At 42.6% G+C, this 21,976-nt stretch overlaps 1 protein-coding gene across 11 annotated transcripts in view; it reads left to right on the forward strand.

Annotated features, from left to right (window-relative positions):
• The window catches only part of CREM (cAMP responsive element modulator), a 92,733-nt gene that overhangs the window by 38,878 nt on the left and 31,879 nt on the right, over window positions 1-21,976 (forward strand). For 10 of the 11 annotated variants that reach the window (XR_003091180.3, XR_012902103.2, XM_075922694.2 and 7 more), the window contains 3 exons: window positions 4,264-4,410; window positions 10,573-10,670; window positions 10,989-11,131. Coding sequence is in view for 8 of the 11 variants with exons in the window: in XM_075922694.2 (XP_075778809.2) it covers window positions 4,264-4,410; window positions 10,573-10,670; window positions 10,989-11,131 (388 nt within the window). In the remaining 3 variants the exon portion in view is untranslated. The remainder of the gene's footprint in view (window positions 1-4,263; window positions 4,411-10,572; window positions 10,671-10,988; window positions 11,132-21,976) is intronic. The other variant, XM_006133013.5, reaches the window with a different exon arrangement.

Below are 21,976 nucleotides of genomic sequence, written 5' to 3' on the forward strand. Positions count from 1 at the left end.
GTGTTATTTACCTGTATGTCTACTGATGTGATATATGCCAATCACGTGTCAGCAGTGCTTCTCTGTACATTAGCCAAATCAGACTGTCTCTATGCAAAAAAATAAATGGACACAAATCAGACATCAGGGACAGTAACATTAAAAAAACAATGGAAGAGCACTTCAACCTCCATGGATGCTCAGTACAGACCTGAAAGTTGCCATACTTGAGCAAAGAAACCTTCAAAAACAGACCTTCAGCATGAAACTACAGAGCTGGACACGGTCAAACTGGGTCTGAATACAGACTAGGAATAACTAGCATTTTCCCCCCTTTTCATATTCTCACTTTATCAACTCTTGGGAGTGAGCCAGATCCACCCTAATTGAATTGGCCTCGTTAATGCTGGTCTTCTGCATAGTTTATATGTACATTTTATATATAACTCCCATCTTTGTATGTACAGTAAACTTCCAATAATCCGGCACCTTTAGGACCCAGGGGGTGCTGGATTATCAGATTTGCCGGACTATCGGAAGGGGGGGCTATGAGGGATCTGGGGTGGGGAGGGATGCCAACCCAGACCCCTCATAGCCCCCTCTTCCGATAATCCGGCTCTGCCCCAGCAGTCCCTGATTCAGCCGCTGCTGGTCAGTTTCAGCAGCGGCTGAATCGAGGACGCCTGCAGCAGAGCAGCTGGAGTACTGCCGGGTTGGTCCGGTAGCGCCGATGCTTGGCACTGCGAGACCAACCCGGCAGCACCCCAGCTGCTCTTGGGGATGCCTGGGGCAGAGCAGCTGGGGTGCTGCCGGGTTGGTCCTGCAGCGCCACTCCTCGGTGCTACTGGACCAACCCGGCAGCACCCCAGCTGCTCTACCCCAGGTGCCCCCAAGTCAGCCACTGCTGAAACTGATTAGGGGCTGATTCCAGGAAGCCGGGGCAGAGCAGCTCTGCCTCAGGCTTCCTGGAGTCAGCCGCTGGTCAGTTTCAGCAGCGGCTGAATTGGGGACAGTTGGGGTGCTGCTGGATTGGGTCCCGCAGCCCCGAGGGGCAGTGCTGCAGGACCAACCCGGCAGCGCCCCAGCTGCTATGCCCCCAGCTTCCCCGATTCAGCCGCTGGTCAGTTTTAGCAGCGGCTGAATCGGGGAAGCTGGGGGCAGAGCAGCTCCAATGGTCTGGCTGCCTGGAGCACTTCTGGGTTCCTGATGGTGCCGGACCATCAGGAGTGCCGGACCATCAGATGCCAGACCATCGGAGTTTTACTGTACATATATATCTCTGCCAAACTGAAATTTCCACTTCATGCATCTGATGACGTGGGCTCCAGCTCACAAAATCTTATGCCCAAATAAAATGGTTAATCTTTAAAGTGCCACAGAACTCTTTCCTTTTCCTTTTCCTTTTCCTTTTCCTTTTCCTTTTCCTTTTCCTTTTTCTGAAACAGACGTCTTTCCCTCTGTAATTCACCTTGGTTATCCAGGTATGGCAGTTAATCAGAACTCCGTTATTCCTGATTATTCAAGCCCTTGTTATGAAAAGTTCATGTGTTATACTAAAGTACGGGAAACAGGCTGCAGTAACTATCAGTTGTGGTATAATTTGTTCATGTCAGTTACAACATTGTTTCATATTACTGATGTCTGTGCCTTGATTACAAACTTATCAACTCCCCATCAGTCTTCTTTTCACAAGAATAAACATGCCTATTGTTTTAATCTTTCCCCTATACCAGGCTCGACAACATTGAGCAACCACAGGCATGCTTCCCAGCTGCTTCCAGTGGCCATGGTTCACTGTTACTGACCAATGGGAGCTGTGGGAAGCGGTGGCCAGCACTTTCCTGCAACCTTGCTGCTTCCGCCCATGTTTACCATTGTCTGGGAATGGTGAACCATGACCATTGGATGCTGCAGGGGCCGTGCTTGTCTTGTGGCCTGCCAGTGGATTACCATGAGAGGCCACATGCCAAAAGTTGCTGTCCCCTGCCTCATTTTTGCATTTTTGTTCCTCTTCTCTAGATTTTCTCCAATTTGTCCACATTTTTCCTAAAGCATGTCACCCAGAATTGGACATAATATTCCAGCTGAGGCCTCACCAGTGCTGTGTAGAGAGGGGAGATAACTGTCCCAATCTTACATATAACACTCTTCTTAATACAGGCAGTCCCCGGGTTACGTACAAGATAGGGACTGTAGGTTTGTTCTTAAGTTGAATTTGTATGTAAGTCGGAACTGGTACATATTGTAGGGGAAACTCTAGCCAAACATTTCTCCAGAGCTCAGTTTTATTCTCCCACACCTCACTTCCCTCAGTCCTTTATTCTCAAGCTGAGGTGTCTGCTGAGAAAAGCTGCTCCGCGTCTCCCTGGTCTGTTGGGGGGGGGGGGGCGCTAGCTTCGCGTCTCCCATGTCTGCTGGGGGGAAGCAGCTAGTGCGGGGTTGCCTCACCCCATTTGTAAGTAGGGATCCGATGTAAGTCGGATCCATGTAACCTGGGGACTGCCTGTATACTCCAGAAGGATATTAATCTTTTTTCTGTTCCATCACATTTTGACTCATATTCAGTCTGTGATCCAAGAGAACCCCAAGATCCAGATCAGCAGTGCAACCCCCTAACCAGTCATACCCTAGTCTGTAGCTGTACATTAGATTTTACCTTCTTAAGAGAAGTACTTTTCACGTGCCTTAATTGAATTTTCTCCAATTTGTCATGGGTATTTTGAATTTGTATTATGTCCTCCAAAGTGTTTGCAACCCTTCCCAGCCTGATGTCATTTGCAGATTTTATAAGCATACTTTCCAGTCCATTATCCAAGACACTTAATGACAATAGTACTGGACCCAGGACTGGCCACTGTGGCATCCTGCTATGTATGCTCTCCCCTGCTGACAGCATAGCATTGATAATAAATCTTGGAGTACAGTCTTTCAACCAGTTGTGTACCCACCATTTAGTAATTTCACCTAGACCACATTTTCCTGTTTGCTCATGAGAATGTGATATGAGATCCTGTCAAATTGGTGACATGTGGGAGGGGCAAGGAGGGCCACATGACACCCCCCCCCCCCCCCTCGAGGCTTCAGGGGGGCACATTTATCAGGGAACTGCAGTTTTGTCGATGCTGGTAAACCTCATTTTACGAGGCATAACACCTTCTGTCGACAGAGTTTCTGTCAACAGAAGGTGTTATTGCATGTAAACTGTCCTTTGCATCTACACTACCATGTCGACAAAGCACCTTGCTTTGTCGACAGAACTCAATGTAGTCTAGACGCTCTTTGTCGACAGAAGTTTTGTTGACAGTATCTGTCGACAAAACTTCTGTCGACAGAAGCCTGTAGTCTAGACGTACCCATGGAGGTATCTTAATTCCACAAGATTCCAACATTTGGTTTTGGAGACCCAGAAAAGAGAGAAAATTGCATTCAGTTAGTTAAGGTTTATTGGACTCTTTTAAAGACTTTCTGGATACCCGAAGGTAGGTAAACTGATAAACTTTAAAACGTTCCACCATAAGGATTAGAATATTTTTTCTCTCGACCAACACCTGGATCATTGATAGTCTCTGGTGCAGTAATAAGGCCTAAGGGAGGAAGAATTTGTTGTAGAATATTATAAGAAAAAGAGTCCCGAAAAATTGCTAATCTGGGTAGGAAACCATGTTCCTATACTATGTCATCTTTGAGGATTATGAATTATCAGTTGTGCTGTATATTATTATTATTTATATTGCAATATTGTTGAGAGGCACTGGCCCCATGGTGCTGGCTACTGTATGAACGTGATATAGACACAATCATTGCTTGGAAGAGTTTACAATCCAAGTATTGGTTTAGTGATACAACTGTTTTGTTATTGGAAGAATTGTCTTCCATATTAGAACACAAGTTAGGAAATCAAAGTTGGGCTAAAAGAGTATCCTGTCAGGACTGCAGTTGTTCACCCCACACTGATACTTCTAGCTGAGATCTCTATGACTCTGTTGTAAAGCACAAGATAGGAGTTGAGGATTTAGTCTCTGAAAGCTGTGAGATCTTTAATTAAGAATAGCCAGGGCCCTTGAAAAATGAAGACAAAAACTCACCAACTTGAGACAGCTTAAGGGTATATAATTAGCACAAATAGTATAATTTTATCCTACTAGTAAGTAGCATAATGTGCATTTTTCTTACAGTTTGACTCAAAATTTTTATCATTTAACTGATCTGTGTTATTGCTTTTGGAAGTATCTGTTGAAATCCACAGAATGCTTTATTTAAACATGATTATCATAATTCTTGCAGGTTTCTGTAGCTGGCTCTAGTGCTGGGAGAGGATCTCCATCTGTAACTCTGGTACAGTTGCCTTCTGGTCAAACTGTACATGTCCAGGGAGTGATTCAAGCCACACAGTCATCAGTGATTCAGTCACCACCAATGCAGGCTGTTCAGGTTAGCTGTCCTTTATATTTTTTACTGTAGTTGTGGATTTTTTTAAAGCTTGTGGTTCCCCTTCCATCCACTTTGAAACCTCAACCCTAGATCTTCAACTTCCCATCTTCTTTCTCACCAGTGTATAGAAGACCCACCTCTACCATGATGCACATGAGTAATGGCTAACTGCTAATAGCTAAGCAGATGGCCTATAGAGATTCATTAATATATTTGTTTTATATTTTAAATTAATGATGCCTTGGAATCCTCAATTTGTGCAATAGCAAATTTCTATAATCACATGGTCCTATTTTAATGACTCTTCCACTTTGTTTTCTCATTTTGTTGTTCTGTTCCCTCCACATCTTGTCTCAAATGGGATTATAAATTAGGGATGTGAATGGTTAACTGGTAAACCTCATCTTTAATGGGTGAGGCTTACTGGTTAAGGATAACCAGTTGGGACTCGAGCAGCTCTCTGCCTGCCATGGGCAGAGGGCTGCTCCATCCCCACTGGGGGCCCACTACAGACAGGGGCTGCTCTGGCTGGGCTGGAGTCCTGGTCAGAGCAGCCACTGTCTGCAGCAGGCCCAGGCACCCTCCAAGCAGGAGCTGCTCCATTGTCCTGGCCAGAGTAGCCTCTGTCCATGGTGGGCCCAAGTGCCCTGCCTGCAGGGCACCCTGGCCTGCTGTAGGCAGGGGATACTAATAGCCTGGCCCGTGTAGCCCTTGCCTGTGACAGGGGAGGGGTTGTTCTAATCTGGTTGGAGTGGCCCCTCAATCTCTTCCCCATTAATCAATTAAAGGGGATGTTATATATCTCTATTATAAACTCTTCCATGCACGGATTATCTCTTCATTGTTTTAATAGAAAGTCTAGAATAGTGGGTCTACTATACTGAAGAGATTATCTGGGAGCAGTGCAAATAAAAGTATTATAAATACAGCTTTTCTTCTTATTGTTTATTGTCATCAGCATTCATTATTGCATCTGGGTTTGTTTTTAATGGTATAGATAAAAAATGTAAAATGGCTTCAAAACTAGTAGCATGTGTTTGGCAAACATTCCTAGAGCTGATCTTGTTTTGATTTTTGATCTTTGTTTTACTCTTGACACAGACAGCTGACATGTTCCTATCAAGGAAAGATGGTCTTTTAGATAACTGGAATCTAGTCTCCGTTACCAAGGACTTGAGAGACCTCAAATTTAATCCAGAAATTAGTTGATGTGTAAAAGCACAAGAACAATGTGTTCTTACTGTGCCACTTGAAAGGCAGACAGCAACATGCTGCATTTGCTGAAGCTTCTGAGTAGCCCGTTAGATAACAAAATATGTCTAAATGTGACGAGGATATGTCTGTGAGGGAGGAATACAGTCTCATATCCAGTGGAAAGTGGAACATTGAACTTCTGGCCCTGCTGTTATCTGGGACACCAGGTATCAAGTGTGCAGCCTAGGAAGTACGCAAGACCACAGTTCTGTTAAATGGTTATAGGAGGCCCAGCTTTGGCCTGGACCACAGTCTGGCAGACACACTAATGTTTGAATTTCAAAAGAAAATACTGCTTTCAAAAGTAATATACAGCAGATTCAGTGCTATCAATAAAACAAATAATAAAAAAAACCCAGAGAGCCCTTCTCATTTGCTATCATCACCTTTCTTCAACTCAGTTTAGTTTGGAATAAACATGCAGCCCCATGGCTTGAAGTCACCCATGAAGAGAAGCATTTCCCCTGGGTTTCTTACCAACTATCTCTTTTATTAGGGAAATAAAAACCAACTGCTTTCCCATAGTCTTTTCCCACAATGAGAGTAGAGAGAAGGAAGAACCTGTGCCCTAAACAAAAAAGCCCTAAAAGGCTGATACGCACATGAGCAATTTTAGATTTCATCAGACCCTTAAAGTATTCTCCCCATCCAGTCAGAAGTACCTCCTTATTTTGCTGGCTTTCACCAAACCCATTTCTATAAGACACTGGGGCACAGAGGAAATGATACCATCTGGGTTTCACTAAAAGAAGCACAGTGTCTTCTGCATGTTGATGGCATGATACCTGTACCTGCACACAGATTCCTGCCCCCTTCTACCATATGACTTCATAAGAGGCTGAACAAGAAGGGACAAAAGTCTGAGCATTTTGGGACACCACAGACTTTTGCGTGAAAAAAGCTGTTGTCCAACATTAAGGGTCCTAACTGCTCTGCGTTATGATGAATGTTTTGTATTTCAGCTTATTCTTTGAAGTTATTTTCTTTTCCCACCCAGTTCTCTCTGCATTTTGTCAGGTGGCTACAGCAGGGATCAAGAATTAGGGACTGAAGGGCCTTTACCCACCTTGACCTTGAACTTCAATTTGGGCTTGGAAAATAGGAAAAATGCACTGGAGTTAAACACCAATCTAGAGCTGTGGATGGTAGTAGATCTGGGAAAGAATGGAGATGGTGAAAGCTTGTAGAACCAGCAGATCTGGCTGCTCTCTAATAAAGTCTTTCTGATAATCATTCACCAAAAAGCAAGTGTTAAGTTTTTTTTATTATATCATTAAATAATTCACAGGTACAGCACTTATTATAGCCAACAAATTGTATATCCCTTCCATTGGTATAACCCTGAATTATACGTACAGATAGCTGAGAAATTACATCTATTGATTTTAGTCACTACTTGAGGCTAGATCTCCTAGGCCATGTCTACACTGCAGGCTTCTTGCGCAAGAAGCCTTTTGTACAAGAGTTTTTGCGCAAAAACTTCGTGCTCAAGAGCACATCCACACCTCAAAGCGCATCGCAAAAGTGATGTGCTTTTGTGCAAGAGAGCATCCTCACTGCATGGACACTCTTGCACAAGAAAGCTCTGATGACCATTCACAGAATGGCCATCAGTGCACCTGTGCTTTTTCCCATAGGGGTTTCTTGCACAAGAAACTCCTCTGGAGCATCCACACTTGCCTTTTTGTGCAATAGCCGTAGCACAAAAGGGAGTTATGCTTCATAGAAGGAGGTTTACCTACACTGGCAAAAGCCCTCTGTTCTGCCATTTTACTGCTGATTTACTTGTGCAAAAGTGCATTTGAGGTGTGGATACTCTGCAGGTTTTTGCGCAAAAAAGGCCATTTTTGTGCAAAAATGTTGCAGTGTAGACGTAGCCCTAGTGTATTACAACAATGCTGCACATCAGATAAGGGCCCTCAAGAACCACTGTGCCTGACATTTTTACTGAAGAGCATCATGTTCCTGCCCTGTCCCTTGGACAAACCATGTCATGCCTTCAGCCTACTTCAGAGTGACCCTGTGCTTACATTAGACAAGGGGAATCCTTAAGGCAACTTTAAGTCCTCTTTGCATCCCTTCATTATTTCTGTAAGAGGAATGAGCATAATCACCACCACAAATTGATTCTGCTCATCCTGGCTGGGTTTTGCAGTGTAGATTAAAATTAGGTTTGTGCACAGTTGTAGAAATTCCTCTCACTATGTTTCTGAATTGTTTGTATGTTTCATTTTAGTGTGTATGTCCCTCGCTTTATTCTAGGAAGTGCCATACTGTGCAAAATGGTTTTGAGGAGAAACAGAATTGCATTCAACTCAGAAAAAGGAAGAAATAATAGTTTTATTTTGGTTATAGTAACCTATAATTCTTTGAAGTCATGACCTCTGACTGTTTGTACTCTTGGGATGAGGTGTCTCAGTACCACAAGTTTTTTAATCTTCCAGGATAACTGCTTTGTGCTCAGAGCACTTAGGGCCTTAGATTGTGTGAAACAGATATAGCAATCATCTGGATTCTATCTTTACTGATGCTAGCTCCACCGTGTCCCATTCTGACTCTTCAGAGTTCTAGTTCATTTTTGTTGGATCTAGTTAATGTTTAGATTATTCAGGTAGTTTAAAAATAGTCTAATCTAAAAACTCTGTAGTTTTTGGTTTGAATAAAAAAACTCTTGCCAAAAATTATGGATCTTAACTACTCTGCATTGAATGTTTTGAATTTCAGCTTATTTTCACTCTGTGTGAAAATGATATTTTCTGCATCTATATGTATATTATAGAGTGCATCTGACTGATTATGTTTCTGTCTGTGAATCCATTTGTTCAAGAATTCCTCTTAAACGGTAAGAGTTAGGATCACCAAATTTGGTATGAAGCTTCCTCTTCTATTAACTTAAAGCAAAATCAGAGTTTGGTTGTGCCAGGACAACAGGAAACCCCAGGAAAGGGACTATTTTTCATAACATCTGAAAAGGGAGAGGCTACTGTTTGGAGGGACATGATATGAGAGTGGCCACTGGGCCAGCGAGCCTCCAGGAGAGAGCTATACTGCAGAGTGTCTATTGCAGGCAGCAGTACTACCAAGAGAGTGGCTAGCAGGGCTGGGGCTCTGCCATCTTGCCTGTCAGCACACCAGTAGGTAACCCTTTTCCCCCTTCCAACCCTTGGCCCAGAGTAGGAATGTAAGTGACTAGTTGACTATCTGAGAAGCATAAGCTGCTCTGATAGTCGCTTTCCCCCTGCTTACTGCCTCTATCAGAGGCAACAAGGACCGGGAGCAGGAGCCGGTGCTGGGGAAACCCGCACCATCTCCACAGGGGGCAGAGCAGGCAGAGGCATAGCGGACGACCGGGCACGAGCTAGAAATCATCTGATTCCCGGCTTGTGCCCAGTCCCAGATGCTGCGCTTCAGCTTTTAATATATATTAAGAGCCTGCTGGCTCTTAATACATTTAAAAAGCTGAAGTGCATGGCGGGGAGGGGAAGGCCCCAGGTGGCTGGAAGGGGAAGAAAAGAGGCCCATGTCAAATGGGACCACTTGCCCTACGGCTCTTCTCATCCTCCATCTCTCAACCCCTCTTGCAACCCCCATCCTCCTGCACTTCCACCCCCCACATCCTCAAGGCTCTGCCTGACTCCTGCACCCCTACACTGCCAGCCATAGACCCTGAATGACCCAGAGAAGTCTGCTAATAACTAATATAATGGCACAAAAAGTTCCTCTTTTGCACATATCCTACACAACAGTTAAACTAATCAAGTAACTGGTGTTTTTCCTTACTCAGTTAATTGCAGTTTCAGTTTTGCACAGAATAACATCTTCTGGTAAAGACTGTGGTTTAGCTGTGCAGTTTTTTAAAATCCTCCAAGTGGAAATTAAAATGTAAAATTGATGCTAATACAATTTTTAGCAAAATGAATGTAAACTCACAAAAGGCAGAAAGTTCTCAAGTTGAAGTTTCCATTGTATTAGTAATCTAGATGCAATCTACATGTGGGATGTTGTATTTTAGATGATCATTTATATTGTTAAATGTGTTCCTTAATTTTTGTATGCTAAATTAATGTCTTTGTAGTGTGGTTCCACACTCACTTTAACTTTTGCGTTCCATGTATATTGTGCATTAACATTAAAGTTAAAATTAAAATATTAGTCTAACATTTTGCATTTAGTATTTAGTTGGACTAAGCTGTTCAATTGAAACTGATTAATGCTCTAATTACAATTTAAGAAAAGCTTTTATTTTACTAGTTGATAATAACCTACCTTTTGAATCGATGTGACTAACAACATGGATTTATGTAGTACACTTGTTCACCTCTGACAGATTTTTTTTTTTTTTTTTTTTTTGTAGCTAAAATAAGACACATGGAATTTGAATTACCTTCATTTCTCCAAACTGGAGATCACTACATAGAAAAAATTAATATAGTTTTCAAACTGGTGACCAGTTTTGATGATCTATGACAGAAATGTCAGAGTTCAGATTTGGTTACAGCCTTATAGTTTATAATGAATGAATGTATCAAATTTCAAGGTTCCCACCACACTGAACATGGAAATCGTTTATATGTAAGACTACATCTAACTACATAGTAGCAGTAGAAGGAGGACACATACTTGTGGAAGAAAACATTGTCCTCATACTCATTTGCACTCAGTAGTTCTCACCAAACTAGAGTGAATATAAATAGTAGGGAAGCTGCAGTAGCATGCGTAGTAGCTATTGAAGCTATAATCCTGTTCATATTCATGCCATCTCAATCAGATCTAGTGCAAGTATATGTATATGAGCTGAGGAAATTGCACCCTTGCTTATAGTGTAGGCATAGCCTATAAGTTAGTCACCCTTGTTACCTGCCTCTGTATTACATGAGATGATAAATTTCAGAAATTTTGGAATTGTAGGTAGCATCCGTTGCAAATGCAGAGGACTCTGCAGACTCAGAGGGTGTAACTGATTCTCAAAAACGTAGAGAGATTCTTTCAAGAAGGCCTTCATATCGGTAAGTTTATGCTTTTTTAAAAAACTAGCTTAACTGTCACATGCTATTCATATTATTACTAATAATACCTGAAGATGAGCTCTCTGTATGCTCAAAAGCTTGTGTCTCTCACCATCAGAAATCTGTCCAATAAAAGATATTACCTCATCTGCCATGCCTCACTAATATCCTGGAACCAACATGGATACAACATATCATATATATATATATATACTACTCAAAGTATAGCTATTAGTAAAAGACTGTCCTCAAAATGTTTCTCTTATGGGTACTGATTTTAAATCTGCTTTAAATTAATTTGTTTACATTATGTTTTAGAAAAATTCTGAATGAACTATCTTCCGACGCTACTGGTGTCCCTAAGATTGAAGAAGAAAAGTCAGAGGAAGAAGGAACACCTTCTGGCATCCCTGCAATGGCAGTACCAACCAGTCTGTATCAGACTAGCACAGGGCAATACAGTATGTATGCTAAGATAGAGTATAGCATTTTAATTTAAAAAATCATTTGCTATCTTTTGATGAATTTAAAAATAGTAGAGTGTAAATGGAGATAACTGTTTGGACCATGACGAAGTATGATATTTATCTTCAGAATTGACCAAGAGGATTGTAAATTGCATCTTCTGCCTTATCACATTATCAAAAAAAAAAAAAAAAAACCACACCCAATAACACACGAGTAAAAAACGCCCTCAAAACCAAAAATACCCACCTTTTTCTGGTCTATTTCCCAAACATGGGGTCATTTTGAAATTGTACTATTCCTTAAAGTATAGAAGAACCAGGTATTGAGTGAAAAGCAAAATGTAAGTGTCTTTCTTATCTTTTACACATACACAATTTATTTGTACTAGCATATATATAAGAATATTTTGTTTCATTCCTGTATTGTTTTAATACTGTATTACATGTTCATTTTGATTGGAAAATATTGATTAAAACATTAATACAGTGCAATACAAAGTTCTATGCGACTATGGCTCTCTTTTTGTCTTCAGAAATTTAATATAGTTTGCTAATCTAATGCAAAAGAGCGATATAATATAAAATTGAATTGTATTCATATCTCTAGTTGTGTCAGTAAACAAGTCATCTGAAAAATGTATGTACTGTGCTATAATATTGCATGCTACAGTGGACAAGTAACATTTTTCATTCTTTTATTTGTTGTATGAATTGACATATAATTTGTAATGAGATAGAGACCATAATTTAGAAATAAGCACAGGAGGGAAACGTATAATAGAACTTTCTGTTTGAACTTTCTGTTTTCTGCTTTTGATTAGTTGATATTCCAATCTTCTTGTTGTATTAACATATTTTTCTGTCTGAAATTAACTATAAACTACAATTTCCAATTGCTGATCTATTTTCGCTAAGCAGCGACAGAAAAAATAGTTTCATAGCAGTATTCCATAAATGTTTTTTGCTTTATTTACATGTTAAATATTTCACATATTGTCATGCATCTTAGATTTTGCAGCCATTTTTCTTATGTAGTTGAATTTCCATTAATCTTTTTCTTTTTCATATACAGTTTTTATACTATTAAAAAAAGAATTTATTGATTTAGTGAGTCATTTATGTGTCAAGTATTCTCATGTGTAGAAATCATGAAGATTTTTATTAAAAACAGAAGTGTATTTTCTCCTACACAATGGCAAGAAGATCTGTTTCTTCTGAAGCATATAGATGAGAACAGAGGACTCCCTATTAAAATGTTAAGGATAGAATGTCTCTTTCTAAATAAATTAACGGTTAAAATAGTCTTAGAAGTCTTCCAGCTATCCTTTATGATTTGTAAAAGTAATATCAAGAAAACAACATTTACATTTAGCACTGAACTAGTAATTACTACTCTTCATATTATTATTTTGGTTATAGAAATGTTAATGGTGATGATCAAATTAAGATTCTGTAGAATATGAAAGTCCTTAAATCCTTTGGATATAAAAAGTAAGGATATTGATTAGGGATTTAAAATCCCATGTAAACAGTTAACCAATTAAACGTTAAGCTTAACTGGCTAACTGATTAAGCAGGGTCGGATGGGGTGGGGCCATTCCAGTATGTTGGAACCTGCTAGCAGCCTTGCGCAGGCTGGGAGTTAGCAGCTTCGCGCGAAGCCAGAAGTGGTAGCGGGAGGAGGGCTGCTAGCTCCCAGCTTGTGCAGACTCACATGCTGGCAGTCAGCAGGTTCATGTGGAGCTGGAATTAGCTCCTTCCAGCCCCACGCAATGCTGTCGACTCCCAGCCTGCGAGTCCATGCTCAGCTATGGGCCTGCCATGAGCTACTCCCAGGTAATAGTTAATTGTTACCTGGTAAGCATCACCCATTAAGACTCCGGCTTGCCTGGTAACCAGTTACTTATTCACATCCCTACCATTGATAATCACTCCTGCTTGGTGCTGAGTCCTTAATTCCCAATGACTGCAACAGAAGGGCTCAGGATCTCTTGGGAGCTGCTCGCAAATTATGCCATTCAGTTGGAAATTGCATCTAGTAGTTGTTACCTTTACATTTTGGGTCTTCATGATCAAAGTACACTTTTATCAAGAGTCAGCATTGAAGTTATATTAAAAAATGTGAAAAATTCATTCCAAAATGTAACCTTTTCAGGAAAACCTGGATAGATTTGAAGCAATGAAAGTAGTAAAACACAAATCAGTAGAGTTGACTATTTCTCAAGACTGAAAAAAAAGTGCTAGAAGAAATTATCTACATTTGGAAATTAAAAGCAAATTCAGTGATTACTTATGCTATACAGCAATTTTCAGTATATATAAAAGAAGCTGTACATGAATTGTAGTTCAATTTTACTTAGTTGCAGTCAGTATGCATTTGGAAAACTGGTTTGAATGGAAAAAGAATGGGACCTTATGTATGAATGGTTAAGCATTTCCATCAGCATAAAAAACGAGTGTCAAATACTCTTACTGAGTGTTACAAAGAATAAATCTTTCTGAGTAAAAAATTCCTTTCAACATGTTTTCCAACTTTTTCTTTTCTTAACTGTGTTCCTCATGTCAGAAATGTAGGTATCATTAAATATCAGTGATCCATTAGTTTTGGGTTGGGTTGGTTGTATGTGCAATCAGACATTTATCATCTTTGGTGTACAAGGGGAACTCCCTAGGAGATGTATTGTAACAGATACACAATGAACCTTCGGACCTACAGGTTTGTGATAGACTAGGAATTAAAATATCTTAACTCAGCTGCCAGTCCATCTGGGGACCAGAGTTTTCACTAGTCAAATCATTGTCTTCCTTCTAGCAGCTAAGGTCTGAGGTGTCATTAGGTAAAGCCTGAAGAAGAACTTGTGTGATTTCATTGGTCGGGATCTCCACCTCCTGGCTTTCAGTATATCAGGAGCACTCCTGGGCATTCTTGCATGCATCTGCTCTTTGCTTTTCCATTTCATTTTGGGCTTATTTAAAGGAAATACTCTCTAGGTAGCCATCCTTCCTTTCTGGGCTCACGGATCACTCTTCTGTTTAATCTGAAAGAATTCATTTAAACTTTATTCTGATCATTTGTGCAAGAGTTTAGTATGTTTTTAAAAAATTGAATGTTTTAAAAGAAATTAAGTGCAAACTCTAGTAACAAGATTTTTTTAAAAATTGTAATTGCACATCACTTTCCTTTTTTATAATTTGCTAAATCTGTACTAACCAGAAGCTTAGGCTTTTTTCTCTATTTTAACTAAAATATTTGTTCAGTAAGACATCTACTTTGGAATAAGCAAAAACAAAAAAACAAAGCAAAACAAAAAAAACCCTACCAATGTTTGCTTGAATTAGCAAAGGACATACAAAATTTAATTAATTCGTACTTAATCTAATTTTAAACAGGCTTTGGCATGAGTCTGAGCTACAAGAGTCCCAATGCATGCTGTTCTTCCCTCAAATAAGAAATCATGCTAATAGCTTAGAAAAACATGTGCTACATTTTTAGACTGATTTAATATGCAGGATTTGTTAAATGTATTTGCAGCAGTATACTTCAATATTAGGCACTGTTCAAGGATTCAGACAACAAACTTCTTATGCCATGATAGAGTCTGGTTTGGGAACTTTGTTTTTAAAGCCATATCTTTTTGCAAGCAGTTTTTTTTTTAGTCCATAATTTTTCAGTTCATTAACTTGGTCAGAAGAAGTTCTCCGTTGTATATAAAAATGAAAAAAACCTGAAAACAAAATCCCATCCATCTTTTATTGCAGCATACTTAGTATATCAGTTATCCAAGCAGATATATATCCTCTAGGGATGTAAAATCCCCCCATTTAATTAGTTAACCTATTAAACGGCCTGCCATGGTTGGACTGGAGTGGTAGCTGGGGAGGAGCAGAAGAGGCAGTGGGGCAGTAGGGCTGCCAGTCCCCAGCCCATGCAGGCTGGGAATCAGCAGGCTTGCATGGGGTGGAAGCAGGAGGGGGAAGACTGTAGGCTCCCAGCCTGTAAGCCCACACAGGCTGCCCCTATGAAGCTGCTGACTTGCAGCCCATGCAGTCTGGGGGCCAGTAGCCCCACGAGACTAGAGCAGCCCTCCACCCACAGTGGGCTGCTCCCGGCTACCCGTTTAATGAGTTATCAATTCACATCCTTAGTATCCACCTAATAGTAATTCCATCTAGCTTGTATTTCCTTAGTTTGTTAATGAGAAGGCCATGCAAGACTGTCAAATGCTTTATTAAAGTCTAGATATATCATGTCTACTTCTTCCATCTTCACCTTAAGGCTTGTTACTCTTGTCAAATAAAGCTATCAGGTTGGCTTGACAAGTTTTTTTCTTGACAAATCAATACTGACTGTTACTTATCACTTTATTATCTTCCAGATATTTTCAAATTGATTCCTTCATTATTTGCTCCATTATTTTTCCCAGTAAAGAAGTTAAGTTGACTGGTCTATAATTCCCTGAGTTGCCATTATTTCCCTCTCTATAGATGTGCACTTCATGTGTCTTTTCCAGTCTTCTGGAATCTGTTCTGTTTTCCATGATTTTCCAAAGAAAATAGCTAATGGCTCAGATATCTCCTGAATTAGCTTCTTGAGTATTCTAAGATGCGTTTCATCAGGCCCTGGTAACTTGAAGACATCTAACTTGGAGAGTGGAGGATAATGCAATCTGGTTGGGATAGAATTTTCTGTCTCAGTTTTATATATGTATTTAGTTAATATAATTAAAATATTTTGACAGTTCTTCACAGGTTTGATATTTGGGCTATCCAGTTTGGGTTGATTAGGCAGATCACAGTGCAAGATATCTCTGTAGGCTTTGTTTCTGCTACATTGATTCTAGAGTAGTAGAAGCTTCATTTTGCCATTTTTGCTGCAGTGTTATAGTCCTATAAGTTTTATCTGGAAATTCAAAACATGTTTTGCATCGCTGGCATTCAACATTTCTTGATGTATGCTTCTTCTGGCAGAGCACATATGTGACCCATAGTGATCATTGTTATTTCTGTGGGGGGACGGCTTGAACCAAACTGTTAGTAGTAGTAGACAACAAGATGCCATATAGGGATCTACCTGGGTGATGCTTACCGGGTAACAGTTAACTGGTTCCTCAGGGAGCAGCCCTCTGTTTCTGGCCTGCTGTGAGTGGAGGGCTGCTCCAGCCTGGGCAGCCAGCTCCAGGTGGCTAGTGGCAGGAGCAGGATGCTGGCCGTGGGCAAGGGGCTGATGTAGGGATATAATAGTGTAGTGCCGCATTTCTCGAACTGTGGGTCCCCCCAGGGGGTTGCGAGCAACTTAGAGGGAGGTCACGAGCAACTTAGAGGGGGGTCGCGGTGTCACAAAGTTTGAGAACCCCTCGTGTAGTCGATTAACTGATTAACCAGTAAGCAAAAGCTTATAGATTAATGCTATAGACCAGTGTTTCCCAACCAGGGTTTCACGGAACCCTGGGGTTCCTCAGACCATTGTCAGGGGTTCTGTGAGAAGTCGTGGAACAAAGACATTGTAAGACATTTTTTTAAATTTAAGCTCACACACACACACACAGCTTGACAAATGGCTGCGAAAACTGCTCACCAGCCTCATACCGTGCATGCGCAAGAGCCACATTGTGCATGCGCGTGCCGCGAATGAACAGGGCACGCGGCTGAAATCTACTTGCCATGGGTGAGTAGATTGTAGTGTTTGTTGAGCCCTGTGTGTGTATGTGTGTGTATGTATAAAAACAGCTCTTTACAAATACATTTTCTTGACAATAATTTAGCAGTAATTGACTTGCGCTCCCTGCTGTCAACTTTTTTTGGCCAAGCAAACATTTTCATAGGTAGGGATTCCTCGGGATATGAATAATTATTTTAGGGGTTCCTCCATGGGAAAAAGGTTGGGAATCACTGCTATAGACTACACGCATCCCTTTCTTCCCCTTGCCAGTAAATTTTTAGCAGGCTGGCCACCCGGTGTGGAACCTACCCCACTGTGGCTCTGCATTTAAGGTATATTAGGAGCCAGGCGGGCAGGCAGCTTGTCTCAGTTCTGGCTCGCACTGGATCCAGGAGCTCAGGCCCGCCCCCCCAGACAGGGACTGCTGCCACCCTGCACTGCTGCCTTTGTATCAGACGCAGTAGCATGGGGCAATAAGAAGCTGGTCCATGAGGGGAGCTGCTTTTTAAACTGGCTCCCCTCGCAGACCAGTTCCCCCTGGTACCCTGCGCTGCTGCCTCTGATACAGAAGCAGCAGCATGGAGTGGTAGAGGGCTCCTTGGGAGTGGAGACAGAGCACACTGACTGCTGGCCCCAACCCCGGGGACTATGGAATAGTTGACTAACTGTTAAGAATTCATGAGGTTAATCGATTATTCAGTTAACCGATATTTAACATCCCTAGGATGGAGCGGTGAGATCCTGCTAAGTGGTTAACCAGTTTTATGTTAAGTTAACCTAAAGTTTAACTAGTTAGCTGATTAACTGGGATTTTACATCCCTTTTACTATACTGTTGTACAACTGGAATTTTACATCCCTTTTATTATACTGTTGTACAAACTCATTTGCACCTTGACTTTGTATTTGGGAGGCTTGTTCTTCTGGGATGAATAGAAAACCTAAGGTATTCAGAAGTCTTGTGGGAGGATCAGTTTTGGTTGTTTACTACCTGATTGGAAGGAGAAAAAGGTCTGATGTCTGCTTGGAATTGGATTAGAAGATTGGTGATACTGATGAAGTTTCCAATGACAAGTACTGTTTATGTCTGGTTGCTTATATAGGTCCAGAGATGGCTTGGGAGAGTCCCATGGTTTCCATGCAAGCATGACAGCAAGTGCTGCTGAATCATTGAGGTTGCCTGCAAATGTTGAGGGAATCTGATGATTCCAATACCATGCTGGAGAGCAGCTCTGTATAATCAAGCAGGAAATAGGAATGTTAGATAGTTAGCTAGCAAGCATACCAATGAATATGAGGCTTACCAGTGTGCTTACTGGTTAACTGGCTTTTGCCAGTGAATTCTGCCGGCGGCCAGCCATGCCAGGTTAGAGCAGCCCTGGCCTTAGAGGGGCTGGCAGGACCTCCCAATTGCAGCAGGACCCCACAGCCACAGCTACAGTGGCTGGGTGGCATGCACTAAGTTTTCTGCATCCAAGGCTAGAGGGGAGCAGAACTGCTGCTTCCTCTTTGAGTGATTGCTCATGTTGATTTCCAGCAGGTTTGTATGCACCATGTGCACAGTTGTTGGAAGGCTTTTCCCCTTGCTTTATCCATTGGTCAGCTGTGGAATCCCCTGAAGTGGTACAGTTATGGTGATGTATATAGTCCACTGCCAATCCTCCTCCTGCTCGGTTCCTTCTTACTGCCAGTGATGGTCATTGGAGGTTTCAACTTCTCTTGCCTTGGGTAAGCAGTTTCCCTAGCTCTTAGCTTTTGTAGTGTAAATACTTCTTAATATTGTTGTTAGTGTTGGTTTTTCTAGTTAAGTATTATCTTTTAGTCAGTGGAGAGTAATCCCATCCTTCCTCCCTGGGGGCTGGGGCATACCTCAGTCTGAGGGTTTCAGATTCTGTGCTTCTTGTCAGAAGCCTATGTCCACAGGAGATCATCACAAATCTTGCCATAAGTGATTAGGCAAAGCACATCAAATGGACAAGTGCAAGATTTGTAGGGGGTTTTCATTGAAGAACCAAAAAAGAAAGAGACTTCAGGCTAAAACTCCTCCTGATGAAGTCAGCTCTGCACCCTCAGCCTGCACAGCTGGGACTGATCCCAAAACTGGCCTCCTTGGTGCCTAGCATGCTGTCTTCTGTGAGGGGCAGCCTGGCACCATCAAAAGAATCAGCCTCTAAGAGCCCTTGGCACCGGCACTCTCCGGGATCAAAAGCTGCAGAGACAGCTTCTCAGTACCACTCACTCTCCAGTACCTCATAAGATGAATGACTGGAGTGAGGAGGGTTGCCAGTGACCAAGGCTAATAAGGTCAAAGGCGTGCATCCTGCATTGGGATATTCTGTGGTGCCTGTGGATCAACCAGGGCTGTCAATTGTGGCACCACCAGGGGAACCATCCAGTCTGGTGCCTCTTGACTCCCGAACACGGGGTAACCAGATAGGGGATTTGAGACTTTTGAAGCAGCATGGGATCGCAAAAAATGACAGCCCATTGTTCCTCCTCTCAGAGAGTAATTGCTAGACCTATCTCAGCGATCACTTTGGTGTCATCATTAGGCAAATCTGGCTTGTTTAGGTGTGCAATCTAGTCCTGCAGTTGGCATACAACCCAGCACTGTGACTGGTACACATCCCTGTGTTGCAAACAATGTGCAACCCGGCACTGTAACTGGCATCTATCATTGTGATACAGAGGTGAGGCCAGTAGTCCCGTCTTTGTCCATGGACATCTTGCGAGAGCTTGAAGGGCAAGAGGACCACTGAAGTGTCATCTTCCTCCTCTCCCGATGAGACAGTGGCAAGTTCACCTACCTCCTTACCATCCATTGACAATAGAGCTCACCATGACCTGCTCATGAGGGAGGCTCAAAATTTAGGCCTGCAGACAGAGGAGATCACTGGAGATCTCAACTTTATGGTAAACATTCTTGCCCCAGAGAGCTTTTCTAGGGTAGTTTTGCCATTCATTAGGACAATTTCTAACATGACAAAGTCTATGTGGCAGAACCCATCTTCATTCCTCTCACTGCAAAAGGTGTGGAGAGGAAATATTTAGTTCCATCTAAAGGGTACAAACATTTTTACTGTTTCACTCCTGGATCCTACCCCGAAATTTGGGAACCAGTTATCTAACTTCTACTGCCCTTGGTCTCAGATCACTTTGGACCGGTGGGTCTTAAGCATAATTGAATTGGGATATTCCCTCTAGTTTTCTACAATGCCTTCCTTCCACCCTCTCCATCCCTATTCAGGGGCTACTGTCATGAGCAGTTTCTAGTTCAGGAGGTGCTATTGCTCTTACAATTAGGAGCAATGGAGCAGGTCCCTCCAGAGTTCAGGGGCATGGGTTTCTACTCTGGTTGCTTTCTAATCCTCAAGGCAAATGGAGGCCTCCAACCTATTTTAGACCTCCGCAACCTAAACCAGTACATGAAAAAGCTGAAGTTTTGGATGGTGTCGCTAGTCACTATCGTCCTTTCTCTGGATCTGGGCAACTGGTGTGCTGCCCTCAATTTGAAAGATGCTTATTTTCACATTGCCATAACTCCATCTCACCAGCTATTTCAGTTCATGATCCTCCCCTTCAGTCTGCCTGTGGCCCTTTGGGTATTTACAAGGTGCATGGCCATCGTAGCAGCCTTCCTATAGAGGCAGGGCCGGCTCGAGCCATTCCTGTGTCCAGGGCAGCGGGCGCGCAACACATGCGCGGCTCCACCCCTGGGTGCATGGTGCATGCACGGCCCCACCCCCAGCGCGCTGTGTACCTTACAGCTGCAGTCGGGCGCGCAGCGCCTGATGGCAGCTCTAAGGGGTGCCGTGCAGGCCCTGGGCGTGCAGCGCCTGATGGCAGCTCTGAGGAGTGCCTCGTGGCCAGGCACACGGCGCCCCTTACAGCTGCCATCAGGCACCCCCCCATATGTTGGCGACCCGGGCAGCTGCTCGGCTAGCCCCCCCCCCCCCCTTGATCCAGCCCTGTATAGAGAAAGGGTGTCCAGATGTTCCCCTGCTTGGACAATTGACTCATCAAGGGCAGATGCCAGGTCCAAGTCAAGGAGCATGTGAACCTGGTATGGGATACTTTTTGAAGTCTAGGCCTGGTTCTAAACACAGTAAAATCAACGCTAACTCCATCTCAAAGGATAGGATTCATAAGGTCTCAAACAGACTACACACAGGCCAGGGCTTACCTTCCTCAGTCTCACAATGAGTGCACTAATGCAGAACCTTATAGCCTTTCCCACCACTAGTGCCAGGAACTACCTTAAGCTCCTCAGTTACATGTTATCCTGCACTTATGCAGTACAATATGCCAGACTTCTACTCTGGCCTCTGCATACGTGGCTGGCCCAAGTGTACAGACTGAATTGAGATCGATTGGACTTAGTAGTCACTCCTACTCTTCAGGTCCTCACCTTGCATCAGCAATGGGCTGGGGAGCTCACTTAGGTGGTGTCAGTACACAAGGTCTCTGGAGAGGATCTTCTGTAGAGATCCCTATTCACATCAACATTACAGAACAGTGGACAGTTTATTTCGCCTGGAAAATGTTCTGTGCACACCTCCAGAGCAAACATGTTTCAATGTTAACAGCTAACACCACAGCGGTGTTTTATATAAACAACCAGGGTGATGTTCACTCTTCTCCCCTTTGTCACAAAGCCCTCAAGCTGTGGAACTTTTGCATTGGCCACAAAATACACCTAAAGGCCTCATATTTGCCAGGGGTTCAGAATGAGTTGGCCGATCACCTCAGCTGCTTTTTCCACTGTCATGAGTGGTTGCTTGTCCCGAACAGAGACAGCTTCCTTTTCCATAGGCGACGGTCTCGCCAGGTAGACCTCTTTATAGCATGCCAGAACAGGAAATGTCACAGTTTTTATTCCTTCCTTGTTAATAGCCTGGCAGATGCTTTCCTCATGTTGTGGAAAGGCAGCCTGTTTTATGCCTTCCTGCTCTTCCCCTCATCCACAAAGTCCTGCTTAAAATTCATCAGGACAAGGCGCCAGTGTTCATGGTAGCCCCAGCATGGCCCAGGCAGCACTGGTTCTCCATTCTGATACACCTGTCAGTGGACACCTCTTTCCCTTTACCCCAATTCCAGATTTGCTCACATAGGTCCACAGTCACCTTCAGCATCACAACCTGAAGCTGCTCCATCTGACAGCCTGGATGCTCCATGGTTAAA

The sequence above is a fragment of the Pelodiscus sinensis genome, chromosome 2, assembly GCF_052426305.1.
Source record: "Pelodiscus sinensis isolate ZL-2025 chromosome 2, ASM5242630v1, whole genome shotgun sequence".
NCBI lineage: Eukaryota > Metazoa > Chordata > Testudines > Trionychidae > Pelodiscus > Pelodiscus sinensis.